The sequence below is a fragment of the Sciurus vulgaris genome (genome assembly GCF_902686455.1).
Source record: "Sciurus vulgaris genome assembly, chromosome: 8".
NCBI classification, from domain to species: domain Eukaryota; kingdom Metazoa; phylum Chordata; class Mammalia; order Rodentia; family Sciuridae; genus Sciurus; species Sciurus vulgaris.
Window position 1 is genome coordinate 45,038,850 of NC_136468.1, and position 15,463 is coordinate 45,054,312.

The 15,463-nt window shown below is 34.6% G+C and overlaps 1 protein-coding gene across 2 annotated transcripts in view; it reads right to left on the minus strand.

Annotated features, from left to right (window-relative positions):
• The window catches only part of UMAD1 (UBAP1-MVB12-associated (UMA) domain containing 1), a 277,343-nt gene that overhangs the window by 65,455 nt on the left and 196,425 nt on the right, over window positions 1–15,463 (minus strand). For both annotated transcript variants that reach the window (XM_079151821.1, XM_079151822.1), the window contains one exon: window positions 11,483–11,544. In XM_079151821.1, the coding sequence (XP_079007947.1) occupies window positions 11,483–11,544 (62 nt within the window). The remainder of the gene's footprint in view (window positions 1–11,482; window positions 11,545–15,463) is intronic.

Consider the following 15,463-nt stretch of genomic DNA (forward strand, 5'->3'; position numbering starts at 1 on the left):
AGGGCATCTGTGAAGGACCAAGGCAATTTGGTACATGTATCAGCTATCTGATTGGCCAGCATGAGCTAGTAATAAATCCCAGAATATCTTGATGGACTAATAAACTGACTGCTCTTCCAACTATTCTGACAGATACCAACATAAGTAAGTAGTAGGGTTATGCAACCTTTTGCTGACTCTTGTCAGCTAAGAAGTTCTGACAACGCTTTCCTGGACTTGTCTTGTTATGTAAATGGTACTTTAGTCCATTGTCACTGTACTCATGTGTACATTATGTGCCAGCCTTTTCTCTCTCTTCAAGTGGCATAAAAAGGTAGGGGAAATGCAGGTTGCTATTACTTCAAAAAATATGGCTTTTAGCTTTTACATTAGGAAGTTCCAGTACATGTATACGTCTATTATATAACTGCTTGTAGAGAAAACTTATGAATTCACACCCATAATGATTTTGTAACTAATTTAAAAGATGATGTGTAGAAGACATGTTCCTAAGAATATTAAAGCCCCAAAACAGACATTAAATAATCCTTGTATGGGTGAAAATTAACCTTAATTGTTGAACAGGTAGGAAGAACACAGAAAACCTGCCCCACAGTAAGGAATGGGGCCAGGTAGGCCTGGAAAGAAAAGTAAAACCTAAGTAAATATAGCTGAGATTAATTCAAGTTTATTTTTTCTGTGTACTCATGCTGGTATGCTCTTGCATCACAAAAAGAATCTTCAGTAAGGTACAAAGTGGAACATCCAGATAACGTCAAAGAGACCAAGTACATACCTGCATGCTACTTTTTCGTTACCTGAAGATTCAGATGGAATTTATCTTTCAAGAAGAAATCTCTACTTGTGTGAAGCCATCACAAACATGGCTGCACTTTAAATCTCTGTACAGTCTCAAGAAGTTGTGACTGTAATATGAACCAAAGCAGGACAAAATAAGGACCATTTGCTACTAATTAAAAGATAGGGGATTAGAAAAAAGATGGCTGTGGGAAATAGGGAACAGTTGTTCACCCAACATGGACCTCTCACCCTGCTGATTTTGTGGTTTTTAAACCACCGCAAGTGAGAACTAGAAATAGTAACAATAAGGTGACTACCAAAATACAAACAGAATATTGTATAAATTTTTAGAATAATAATTTCTAAATTGGAGACAGAAAACTATATTCAGCAAGAAAAAAGCTAGTATTTTCACATTTTGGTTCCTTCTTTTAAACATGTATATTTAACACATATATTGGATCTACTGTAGCTCCATGCAATGCAGTAACAAGATTTCAGTTCTTTGATTCTAACTACAATCAATTACAATCAATCAACAGAGAAAGTAGGTTAAATTAAATAACTAACAAACAAAGATTGCTAAAGTTAAATAAATACCACTGTGGTCATTTTAAGCTATGTAGCTTCATCAAGCAGAGCTATGAAAGCAGCAGGTTAGCGAATTTCTGGCAGGAAATAATTGGTGCTGAGCAACAGACTGTGTACATGAGCAGAAACATTGCATAAAACTCACATTACTGCCTTACCCACACCATATGTGCATTTTGGATGGAAACGGGCAGCTCTTATACACCTCACATGGTCTGGTCTACTGGCTACGATGAATGAACATTATGTTTCAGTGTGCCAGTTAAACTCAATGGAAGCCAGAAGAAAGAATCAGAATTATGACCTTTCAATTATAAATTTTTTCTAGCAAAACTGAAATTAGGAAACAGACACTCTGGTAACAAAAATGTATAAACTTGCAAATTATGGAAAAGACCTTTGAAAACTTGATAAGCAGACCTTATCTTAATTCATTCTGGCAGTGTTTCAGGTAAATAATCTATGCTAATCTGATGTTCAAATATAAAAGTTAAGAGTCTATAGATGTAAACAAATAATAATGAGTGAGCGTTTTAATTGATCTTTACCAGTAGCTGAATTTATCATTTCCTCAATACCAACTTTGTTAGTGAGAGCAAGGATCAATCATTGAAGTGATTTTTGCAGTCTGACAACTTACCTACAAGAACTGTTGGACTGTTCCTTCCTAACAAGCATAAAGAATGATTAATCAATGCCTAAACTCTCCTAATTATGCAGTAGCTCCCTGTATCACCAGTTCACCACCCAATTAAAGTGATACAGCACTTGCCTAGCATGTATGAGGTCCTAGGTTCAGATCCCCAGAACCACCAAAAAAAAAAAAAAAAGATAAATGTTTGATGGCAAAACTTCAATTCCCTTTTCAAAGAGGTAAACAGGTATAACTTTTAGGAAGAAAAAAAATCCCATACACGGCATCTACCCCACCTATTTCACAGGCTAAGAATTGAATTTGAAGAGAAGTTTAGAAACATTCCTAAATTATATATTTAATGAGCAGAGGAATCCAGCAAAAGCATACTTTTTATCTCTTATATGACCCAGAAATTTAGATGAAAACAAAGGATGAAGAAATGTATTCTACAAAATCATCTTCCCAGAAGGTATCTTGCTCTTGCATAAGAGAACAAACACATCACAGAATAAAATTCATTGTTTAAATGAAAATGCAATAATCTAACTGCTCCAATTCATAAAGAAATCAGAAATGTGAATGGGTTTTACATTAGAAGAAAAAAAAGATCCTGGCATTTCTCTGATAAAATTATACTCTTAAACGTAATTATCATAAAGGTAAACTCTTTGACAAAGATTCCCAGAATCATATAAAGAAAAATGTGAGATTTTTAGATAAATATATGCTCAAATCAATAGTCTAAAATTTTGGGGTGGGAAAAATTTCCTTTAAAAGTGATGCAGTGGGCTGGGGATATAGCTCAGTTGGTAGAGTGCTTGCTTTGCAAGCACAAGGCCCTGGGTTCAATCCCCAGCACAGAAAAAAAAAAAAAAAAAATAGTGATGCAGTGACAATAATAGTGCAGTTGATTAATGAGAAAAGTTTGGATCAGGCTATTTTCCAATGAGACATGAATAACCTCCAAGTCACCTCACTCTTCTCCCTGCTGGGAAGTTCCTGGGTGATGGGGGACAGATGTTTTGACAAAATGTGATCAGATGTGGTGCTCTGCAATCAACTAATTAAGAGATCTTAAACCTAACTGAGCCAGGCCTGAAAAGTGCCAAAATTATGTCCTTAAAGAGCACCTTGATCCACTGTTTGATACAAAACAGTTCTTCTATGAAGCAAAAACTGTTCTTGAGTGAACAAATTGTTTCCTCATCACCAATATCACTATTTAAAAGCCAAGATACAGGACTGGGGTTGTAGCTCAGTGGTAGAGTGCTTGCCTGACATGTGTGAAGCACTGGGTTCAATCATCAGCACCATGTATAAATAAAATAAAGGTATTGTGTCTATCTACAACCAAAAAAAAAAAAAATTAAAGACCAAGATACATTATAGTCAAGAACACTAAAAAGAATGATTTAACCTATATACCTATCCTCTCAATTATACCTACTCAATATTTTTATGTATTATATCATCATTTTCCTCATAGTATTTTACAAAGCAGCAGTCATACTGCATATAATTTTGTGTATCATATTGTTAACTGAAATTATGAAACCAAATATCTGCTGTTGAAAGCTCATCATCAGTGTCATCTGTGAAGAGAAAAACATTCTACTGTGTGAATATGCCATCTTTTTTGTATATAAAACTTATGGATTTAAAAAATTGTTTTCTTAGAATAGAATCCTATAAGTAGAATTACTGTCAAAGTATATCAATGTCTTCTTAGCTCTTAATACTTATTGCCAAAATGCTTTCCAAAAATGGTTGTACCAATTTACACTGCCTTCCATATCAATATCTATTATATCTATATTTGGGCTATGAATATCTTGTGAGAATACAGGGTTTCATAATAATCTTTGTACCCCCAACACTTTGAATTTATATACTTATATACATATAATACTAAATAGTCTTAAAGCAAACTCCTGGCACCCAGGGGATGAACATTTACTACATGTGAAATTATTCTTGAGACCTGCCCCCTTCCAAATATATCATGCATTTTTCCTATACCACGCAGTCCCAATTCTTTCCCACACAACAAAACTCAGTATTTAATGGGTTAATTTTATTCCCCTCTTTAAATAGTGGTAACCAATGGGTAGCTCATATAGAAATCACAAAGTTCAAGGATACTTTCATTATTTTAGTTAACTATCTAAAATAAAAACAAGGAAATAAGGCTCTAAAGTCTGAAGGCTCCCACAGCTCTGTGAAAAGACATAAGGGAAATATGAAAACACACCAGAAGCAAAACCAACAGGTTTCATTATTATGTGCTCCCATATATTTTTTTTTTAAAGTCAACTTTTAGGCTGGGGGAAGGGGGATAGTAGAATAAGGAAAGCTGTTGACAAAGGGATTTCAGTTACATGGGACAAGGTTTTAGTGGCTACTGAATTGTGACTTTAATACATAACAATGCATTATATATTTCAGAATTGCTAAGAGTGGGGTTTTAAGGGTTTCACAACAAAAAATGATAAGCATGTGAGTTGACAGATTTGTAATTAGCCTGATTTAATTATTCCACATTGTAGACATATATCAAAACATCACATTATACTCCATAAATATATACCATTAGTACTTGCCAGTTAAAAGTAAAACTTTTTAAAGAATCAAAATAACACAACTTCTGTTCACCAAATTACTAAACTATAAAGTCTACATGTAACTCAATTATTAATAAACAAGCTTCCATACCTATTGAGTTAAAAAGAACTCAAGTTTTTGTTTATGAGTGAATAGAGAGTGGCCACTGTGGGCTAGATTGAGTAGTATACTTGAAATAACCTAGACAAACAGAAAAGTCCCCCAAATCCTTACTTTACCTTCTGGGGACTCTAATATCATGTACTCACTGATTTAGCAAAGCAGTTTTTGTTACTGCTATTACCTTAATTATGATTTTTGCAATTACCATCTATTAAATTTCCTCATATAAACTGGCCATTGGATTGTGTTAGCTCATTAAGAAGTTAGGCATATTTTATATTAAATATGCAATAAGCCTCTTTGGCTAACAGAAGTTAGGGGATATTAGTGCAAAAGTTTACTGCTATAAATAATTTTGTGTCTTCTGTCAGTATAACCACAGGAGTATCTCAATACCACCAGCTGATAATAATCTTTATAAATCCTACTTTGCAGTTATGCCATCTGTTAGTTATTATTTTATATGTGTCTCCATATGCATATGTGAATTAGTTATCACTCAAGATAAATACACAAACAGAATTATGATTTTGTGGGTAGTTTTCATTGGCTTGTTTCTATATTTGATTATCTTTAGACCAGTAAGTAAATAAAAATATTCCTCAATTTTGGAGAGTAAAAATAAGTGCAAATGATAAAAATAGGTTTTGTAATTACAAATATAAGAGATTAAGTTCAATAAATATATACTCTAAAAATATTTGCTGAAGTTAGGTTAAAATACATAGTCACCCAAACTACATACAGTTATATTAAAAACTGAAACTTAAATATTCACAACTTCCCAAATATACCTAAAGTCAAAAATAACAAGTTTCCCAGTTGATTGGTAGCTAATATGGCTCTAGTTTTCATGATATAAAATACTTTCCAGGATTGAAAAATAGAAAAATGTGACTATTTGCTTGTTTGTAATATTTATTCTATTAAGAAATGAGTCATAATGGTAAAAATAACAAAACAAGGTCCCTTCTGAGTCTGTGGGTTTATCCCTCTGAGTTGTAAGTAACAGGTTCCTAAAACCTAGCAGAAGGCAGTAAGTAGCAACAAGGTCATTACAACTCACTATCAAAATTTACCCAGAAGGCCAACGAGAAACAAAGAAGGAACAGAAGGATGTGGATAATCCTCTAATTGGATAATCAGTTCAAATTATAACTCTTCCTCCAAGTACTAGAGCCTAATGACTTTAATTTTAGTAAGCTCAAACATGGGCTTGTTGGGGTTCATACTGTGCATACCAAAAATACGGTAAACTCTGTTAAAAGTTACTACTGCTTTTAAAACATGGACTACAAATAACTTGAGAAGAATTATGTTTTGACAACTATATAGTTCAATGATGTTTCCTTAAGTTACTGTATTTTATGTGATGATATCTTAGGATCATACATAAAGCAAGGTAGAAACAGTATTAACTAATTTAAGTCATCATTGAGGGAAATCCTAAACTACTTTAGAAAGGAGAATGAAAAAGAGACAAATTCTTTAAGAAGTACTGGGAATTATGATTTTCTGGAATGAATGCTATATCAATTTCACAAAAGACAAAATCCTAATTACTTAATGCAAACATAAATGCTTCTTTTCATAGATGGTCTTTTGTATAAGTGTATTAAAATATTTCATAATCCAACTCTATAAAAGTTAAGGTGATGCCCAAACCAGATCTCCCTTTCCAAATTTTATTCTGCCTAGATTTTAGATTTTCCATCATTTTGAGAGATGTACTTGGATTGGGAACACAGTTTTTAAACACTTGGGCTATAAAGTGTCAGGAAAAATATCACAGACCCACTTAACAAAATATTTTAACTGCCATTAAAACTACACTGTAAAATAGGCCAAGTTACTTTCATTTTACTTTTAACCCTTTATTAGCTGTCACTGACATTCATGTAAAGCAGTTTCATGTAAAGCAATATGATTTGCCTCTATTTCTAAAAGGTTTTTAATAAAGGTCTTTATTTCCTAGGAACTTATTTTAATCATATAAAAATTAATTACATAAGTAATTAGAAAAAATATTCATGGTTCAAAGCTCATTGAAGGCCTTTCTTGACTCCCCCTAATGCTGTTTCTTCCATTACTGAAATCTCACAGCTTTCTCTGTAGTTATGGAATTCAAAGAATTTATTTTATTCTAGTTTACATTCTAGTGACATTGAACTTTCTAATTTTCCACTAACAGAATAAGAACTCTTGCATCTCTGAGTCAGAGTCACTGAGTCTTACCCATTATATCCTCCCCACCTCCATGTCTAATTTGAATTCTGGAAAATGGTAGGCAATGTCCATCTGTGTTCAACAAAAACCAATTTTGGTGTGCCAAAAGCCAAGTTCTCCAAAAGACCCTAAGAAAAGTGAGTTATATTTTGGCAACCAAAAATGTTTTTTAAGGTTTATGGAACCCCTACTAATTTATCTATGTTCTCATTATAAATAGTATTTCTATATTTCTTATATAAATATTTATTTTATATTTAAAATTAAAATATTGAGAATCATTCTGCTAATATGGTAACTAATTTATGAATCACAGGGTGTGTATTTTTAAAACTAACTGAAATCATTGAACTCTTCCTTGCTAATGCAGTAAGAGTGCCAAAACTAAGATTTTTTTTTTTTATGGGTAACTCATAAGAAGAAAAACATTTTTACACTGAGAAAAGATGCAACTCTGTGTTTATAATGTAAAATGGAAAAGAGAATTTAATGAAGAGTTTTACTCATAAGAGGATCACTTATTTACTCATTTATTCATCTAGAAATCACTGACAGGGCATTTATGCCACACCACATGTCTAACCGTATAAGAGCTGCTGAGGTCATAAAGCTAATTAAGGTATAGTTCCCACCTTCCAGGAACTCACATTAAAGTCAAGTCATAAAAGACAACATAAGTGGTAAGAAGACAATGAGATTGACCTTGGCTGAAGGAAAAGAAAAAATAGTTAACAAAGGAGGGGAAATATGAACAGAGTTTGAGGCTTAGGCTTTATTCTGCAGATTTCAAGGGTTTTTTGTTGTTGTTGTTGTGCAGAAGTAACAAGACCTGCTGCTCATTTTTCAGAAAGAGATTTGGGAAAGAAACTGATCATTTCATAATAGTCAAGTGAACAGATGAGGACTAAGTTGGGGTAGGAGAAACTAGATCGGGAAGATATTTGGTAGGTAGAATCAAGAAGACTTGATATGTTGATGAGGGGGTAAAAAGAATGAATCAAATGACATTTAGGCTTTTAATCTGAAAGATGGATGAAGACATTAAATGAAACCTCCATCATCAGTTAACAAATACTTAACGGAGTACTTTCTTCTTTTTTTTTTTTTTTTGGCGGTACTGGGGATCAAACCCAGGGCCGTGTGCTTGCAAGGCAAGCACTCTACCAACTGAGCTATCTCCCCAGGCCTAACTGAGTACTTTCTGTGTATGTACCAGACACTAGTCTAGGTATACAAAGTCTATTTTCATTCTAGTCAGGGAGGCAGAAAGTAAACAAATGAATAATCTAAGACAGTGATAAATGTGATGCAGAAACAAAGTTATGTAACAGTAACAGGAGAGGGACATAGCACAGGTAGTCACAAAAAGTGACACCTGAAATGATAAGGAAGGAACGAGCCAAGTGATATTCTGATAAAAGTGGGGGAGGGTGGTGTGTTTTAAGGCTGAGATGAAGAAGAGTTTAACATCATCAGGAGTCAGGAAAGCAGGTAATGGGTGAGGATGGGGTTTGGGGATGTGGAGAGAAATTAAAATGGAGAAAGCATAGAGCTCTTTGTAGCCCACTGAGTAGTCAGCAGAATTTAAGAAAAGAAATGTTGTGATCTGACTTATAATTCTCTCTACCACGTAGAGAATGGGCTTAAGGGAAGGGTCCAAGTAAAAGTGGTAGTTTAGACTAACAATGACAATATTGAGAAGCAGTCAGATTCCAGATATTTATGTTAAGATGACAAGACTTGCTGATGGACTAGATTTGGAGTGTGAGGGAAAGAGGGGAGTCAAGGGTATCTCAGGGGTTTCAGTTCTAAACCAGATATGGTGATGATATTCAGTGGAAATGATGGAAATCTGGACAAAGAGAAGCTTCAGAGTGGTGGGGTCAGGAATCAATAGTTCTTCTATGATCAGGTAAAGGCTGACCTGCTAAGAAACTTGTAAGTAAAATGTATACAGTTGGATATACAGTCTAGAACTCAAGTGAGAGGTCTAAGTGGAGATATGCCTTGAGAGTCATGAGTCTCTACACAGAATATAAAGTCTCAAAACTGGATTAGATTCCTTTTGACTGCATCAAAGTGTGAGGGTGGAGATAGGGATGGGGGAAAGAATGTGCAACAATATTTTTGTTTTTGCATTTTTGAAGGAATGGAATAATGAATACCATTTTTGAAGGTTTGAGATCAAGATAAATGATCATCAGGCTTTTCTGTGATAAAACACACACAGTTTCTAAAAGTACATTTTCATTATTGTAGTTTTCCACTGCAACTTAACACTGTGACCTCCTTTATAGTGTACCTGTTTCTAGTCTGCTATATCAATAAGCTCTCTGACAACTTTGTCTTCACAGCCACTTGGAAAGCAATTTTGAAATATCAGACACAGCACGGGTATATACATCCAACCTTAATCATTAACAATTGAGTGTATTGATGGAAAGTTTAAAAGGCAATACAATAATGAGCTAGTTTTGAATTTCTAAGAATTATAATCTTACAAAGTTCCTTTCCTAAGAATTAATCTTTTTGAAATTCTATCAATGAACAGACTTTGAAAAATAATTGAGTTCTGCAGACACTGCCGATGATCTCAATGTTTCTATCCTTCCCCAAATTCATATGTTGAATACATCACCTCCAGGTGATAGTATCCAGAGGTGTGGCCATTGGGAGGTGGTAGGTAGATCATGAAAATGAAGCTCTCATGAATGGGATTACTTTCCTTTTCAGGAACTGAAGAGACTAGAGTTCCATGAGAAGGAAAAAACTAAAAACCAAAAGGCTGCCTCTCATCAAATACCAAGTTTGCCAGCACCCTGGGGCTTTCCAGATTCCAGAACTTTAAGAAATAAGTTTCTATTGTTTATAAGCCACCCAGAATATGGTATTTTCTTATAGTAGCCTGAATAGTGTAAGACCCTAAGCAATGAAACTCAAGTAATCATTGATGATTTCTGAACCATCTGGGTGGTTATTGTCCAAATCCCAAATACATTTCCTGTCAAAGATGCTATTCATGCCTGGTGTGATGGCATTTGCCTATAATCCTAGAGGCTTGGAAGGCTGAGGCAGGAAGATCACAAGTTCAAAACCAACTTCAGCAACTTAGCAAGGTACTGAGCAACTAAATGACACCCTAACTCTAGATAGAAAAGAAAAGGGGGGTGAGCCTGGGGGTGCAGCTCAGTGGTTAAGCGGCACTGGGTTCCATTTGAGGTATCAGAGAGAGAGAGAGAGAGGGAGCGAGGGAGAGGGAGAGAAATGCTACTTGTGGTTAGCACTCACTAAATTTTTGAATAAACGAAACAGCTCAAGTTGCTTCAATATATAGCTGGACATATTTTCTTTGTCCTAGGATCTATTTCTTTCATCCTTAAGTACTCAGCTTCTTGCACAGTGACTTAGGTACAGTCAGTGCTTAATAAATATTTGTTGTATGCATGAATAAAAGAACAAGAACAGTTTTATGGAAAAGTTGATTTTTTTCCTCTTCATGAATTTACTTCCTGTATTATGTCTAAATAAGTTTTTCCTTGATTAAAAACATTTGCTCATTGTGCAAAATATAAAATATAAAAATACAAATCTCTCTTAAAATAAATGTTACTTCCTACTTATAACTCATGCAACCAGTCTTTTGGCTGCCTACTCTGTGTTATGCATTGGGGACACCATTATGGATCTCTCAGGCCAGGTCCCTGGCCTCACTCTGGCTGTATGCAGCAATACCCTCCCACACTACAAGTAGAATGTAAGCAGAGGTGTGTCAGGTGGAGAGTTTCAAAATTCATGGCTCTCCCTTCTGCCCTAATATTTAACATTCCCTTAAGTCTTAAAAATGATTCTTTCAGTGGTTAAAAAATGTTAATATATTTCCACATAGTACTCAAAAGTATCCCAGCTATATTTTCAAGTACCCTCAAGGAGCAAATAGCTTTCTCATGTGGAAAGAACAAACACCCTAGCTTTTTTATAGAACACTGTCATAAAGTGTGCTTCACTGCTAGAAATGGTAAGGTAGTACAGTTTTTTAAAAATATGTTTTTAGTTGTCAATGGACCTTTATATTATTTATATGTGGTGCTAAGAGTTGAACCCAGTGCCTCACACATGCTAGGCAAGTACTCTACCACTGAGCTACAACCTCAGCCCACGTAATACAGTTCTGAATAGGTTATTTTCAAACCTTTATCCATAGGTTCATATACTGTCTATTTATCCAAAATATTAGAGAATAACCACTCAATTAAAAATACTTTAGATGTTTTAACCTAAAAGTTCTATTCCCCTTTTTGTTTAACAGAAAGCTTCTTCCTAGCACTAAGAAAAGCTTAGCTCTTCAGAACCCCCTCCCTCCCTATACTGATATCAACTGACTTTCAGCAGGTCACCTGTTTCTTGGTATCTAGGCACCTGTCTGTATATCAAGAGCTAAAGTTACTATTTATCCTCAGAGGAATATGTAATAATAGTGACTTGCTCAGTTTCACCCCAAAAGGACTTTTATTGTGTTTCACTTACCTCCAAAGATTGGCTGCCTTCCACTTCAGAAGCTTTACCCCTTGGCTCATTTGTTGCATCTCCTATGAAGTAAAAAGGACAGAAACTTTATAATACTATTAAGGCCAAATTGTTTTCTACATATTTGAATTTTTTTACATTATTATGCTTCACATCATGGAAGCAACCACTATTTCCTTTTTACAAAGTAAATGAGTTAATTTTGAAGAACAGTAGTTTATACAGGTCTCATAAACCACCCATAAACATATATACACACTACCTACACCAGAAATGTATCCTGCTTTATATAGGTTTATGCTATAAAAATCAAATGAATTCAAATTTTTAATCAGGTCATATTTCAAACAAACTAAATTTGTGATTAAAAAAGATAAGGCAAATCATTTTAAAATAGCATTTTTATGATATGAATAACTGTCCTCCAAATTAATTTTTCATAAGGTTTACTGTTTCAGTGTTTGTGCCTCTGTGGATTTGCCTTGGAGTAAATATGTATGTTTCTATGTAATAATTAGTCAAATGCCAGATAATCATTACCACAGGAAGGAACAATAAACAAATGTATAAATTAGCCTTCAGTATAAACTTTAATTCTTAAGGTTAGTGCCTGAGTGGGTTTTATTACAAAATGAACTAGGTGATTAAGCTGCCTGGAAGGACAAAGGACAGATATACATATAGCTGGGCAAGTAAAAGCACAATTAACTTATTATTACTAATGGTTCGTTATTAACACATGATAGGTAGACAACAAATTAGACTACTTTTTTGAAGCTCAATTAACAAATTTTAAATTGTTCTTTCCCCAAAATTAAACCATTCTAGGAATGTCCCCAACAGGGACAATTACCAAATTCATGGATAATGGTATGGCTGACACTACAGGTTAGGAATCTGTTAGCAAACGAAAGGTTACAAGTCTTGATTGAAGATAAAGCATGAAAATCTTTACTAAGCTTAACTTTTCCTGATGACACACAGAAGTTTAGTTTATCAATGGCTATAAACAAGGAAGAGCTTCATGAAACTTTCAAAGGATTAAATAAAATTCTGTTATATTCTAAAATCATGAAGCAAGAACTAAAATTACTTTAGAAACTTTAACTCCCCCACAGTGTTTACAATCTAAACATGTCAAGGCACATTTCCAGTTATCAGCTTTGCTCTCAGTTGTGTGCAACGTTATTGTTAGGCAGGACGCAGGACATAACAGAATTCAATAAATATTAACTGAATAAATTACTGAATTTATCTTTATGGTTTCCTACCTAAAATCTGTGACAAAAGACTTACTAGGAGTGAACAAAAACTATATTTGAGCAGTAATGTCTTTCTTTGAAAACTTATTTGTGAAATTTAAAAGGCAAATTTAATAAATACCACTTTAATATATTGCTACTAAAATTCATAATTGTGGCATAATTTATTATATTTTAAAGAGCTAAAAATTAAAAACACATTAAAAAGCATTAGAAATTTTTGGATTATGTCTATAGATAATAAAGTTTATTGTTAAGTGAAATTTTAAATCAATTTACTTGTGACCTAGGATGTCAAACAACTATTTTGATTGATTTTAAGTGACTTTACGTTGATCACTTATTGGCACACCAAGAGACTTATTTTTAGAATTCCCCTTTTCTCTGAAAGTTAGGGATACAATAATCACCCTTCAATTACAGGTGGAGAAATCAATGTACAAAGGGTTTAGTTTCCTTAGTTATGGGCATGAGACCAAAATAACATGAGCAGCCAAGGTAATACAGATCTCTACACAATGAGGTCAAGGTCAAGTTTAATAATGCACATACAAAAACAAAAACAAAACCTGAAAAATCATGTATGTATGAGAAAATACACATATCCCACTATGAAGTCATTTATTCTAAGAAAGATCATTTATCTTTTAAAATGATTACTCTCTACCCACAGCCACACAAATATTGTATTAGGCTAAAACCACCGAGCACACAATCTGTTTCCTTTGCCATTTTCTGATTTCAAAGTGTGTATCTACACAAAGCTTTCTCCACTTTCCCTACTGCTTGAAAAACCAGAAAGGTTATCAGCTAGTGTTTTTGACATCATATAACACATCTGCCTGGAAGCAACTGCAGAATCACTATTTACCGAAATGCCATGTCTGGCGATGACTCAGATAGGACAATAACTGATTACAAGGAAAATTGCCATCTGCAAGTTTATTTCTCTATAAACAAAGGCACAAAATGAAAGCTAAAGAAACAACAAAGAAAAGAATAGGGTGCAATGAAATACCATTTTTGGAAGTTTTTCCCATTATTTTATTATGTTAAAAATTAACTTATTATCTATATATTCTATAATCCACAGAAAGGCTCTATAATTTAACAACAAACAAAAGTGGAGGTGAGAAATGTGAAATAAGGTACTATCATTTTCAAATATGTTAATTTTCACTTATATGCTGAATAGATTAAAAAATGTTATATTTATAAGTCAGTCATTTAAAAAGAATAAAACCCAGTGGCATTTTCACGGTATTTTACTATTCACAAGCCTTTTTTAAACATCACATTTGATTATTTAGTTGGGCAGGCACAATAAGATTCCCCCTGTACTTCCCTGGTTGACAGGTAAATAAAGTCTAAGGGGTATTTGGGGACCCACTCACAGTCTCCCAGATGGAAGGCATTCCCATTACAGGCAGAATCCATTTCCTAACATCCCCAGGGTCTCAGGTCTGGTGAAAGGTAGTTAAGGGCTGAGATGGGAGGAACCAAGGTTCTCATTAGGTAGCAGGGTATGAACAGCCCAGAGTGCTGAAAGGAGCTCCAAAAGCAGGACTCTGTGCTGGTCCAACCTGAGTCCCTACTCTCTGTCTCCAATTCTCTCCAATTTATTTTTTTGCTTTCCGAGGCCCAGAGATTATCTTCCCACTCTGGTAGAGATGCCAAATACTTCTGACTAGAGCAAGCCTGTGTCCTTCATTCTAGTCTTATAAAGCAAACACAATTCCCTTGACATTTTTCCAAAGTCTGTGAGGCTAGAAACATTTTTAAAGAGACAAAAATTCCTCTTATACCACAACCATTCAATTTTTTTTAAAATGTAGCTTTCATTTAGAATAAAGAGTATACATATATAGCTCTTTCAGAATTTAAAGAACATAAGTGTAATTCACCTATAGTTTAGATTAGAGGTTAGCTAATTTTTTTTTTTTTTTTCCTTTAAAAGGCCAGATAGTGAACACTTTAAACTTTTCAGGCCATATGGTCTCTGTCACAACTTCACAACTCCACCATTGTAGCCAAGAGCAGCCATGGACAATATGTAAGCTAATGAGTGTGGCTGTGTTCCAATACAATTTTATTTACAAAAACAGGTGGCAGGCTGCAGTTCTCCAATCTCTGATTCAGAGGAATATATGCACTCCACCTTTACTGAAACAAAAATTCAATAACGTTCCAGCTATACAAGGAGATAAGAAAGAGACAGCCATTACAGTACCATCATGATCCCATTCTCCTGGGTGAAAATGGGAGGAGGAAGTGGAGACATGATGGTAGAAAGTGAACACTAGATGAAAGGGAAAGTGGAAAGGGGAGAAGTTCCTAGGGATGGGAAGGGAACATTAATGCCTCCTTGAATCATTCTGAGGTTTGTCCAGAGGCTTGGTGGTAGGTGGCTGAGGGAACAGATACTTGGTTCCCACTCCTTTTGCTCCATTAGTATCCACTCCATGCCTCTCTCCACTCTTTTTTCTGTGGTGTGGTAAGTTTGGGATGACTTGGCTGGGTACACATTGTTCTGACCCTTCTTCCCTTCTCTCCAAAACAGCACATTCTTCTGAACTTCCACAGGAACCTCCCCTGACATGGGGAAGCCTGCCCCATCTATCCTGAAACTGAATATAACTCAAGCTAATTCTGGGATTCAAATTAAGAAACCCTTTTGTTCCCTGATATAAGCCACATTCTTCAACAACAGCTTTCAAGG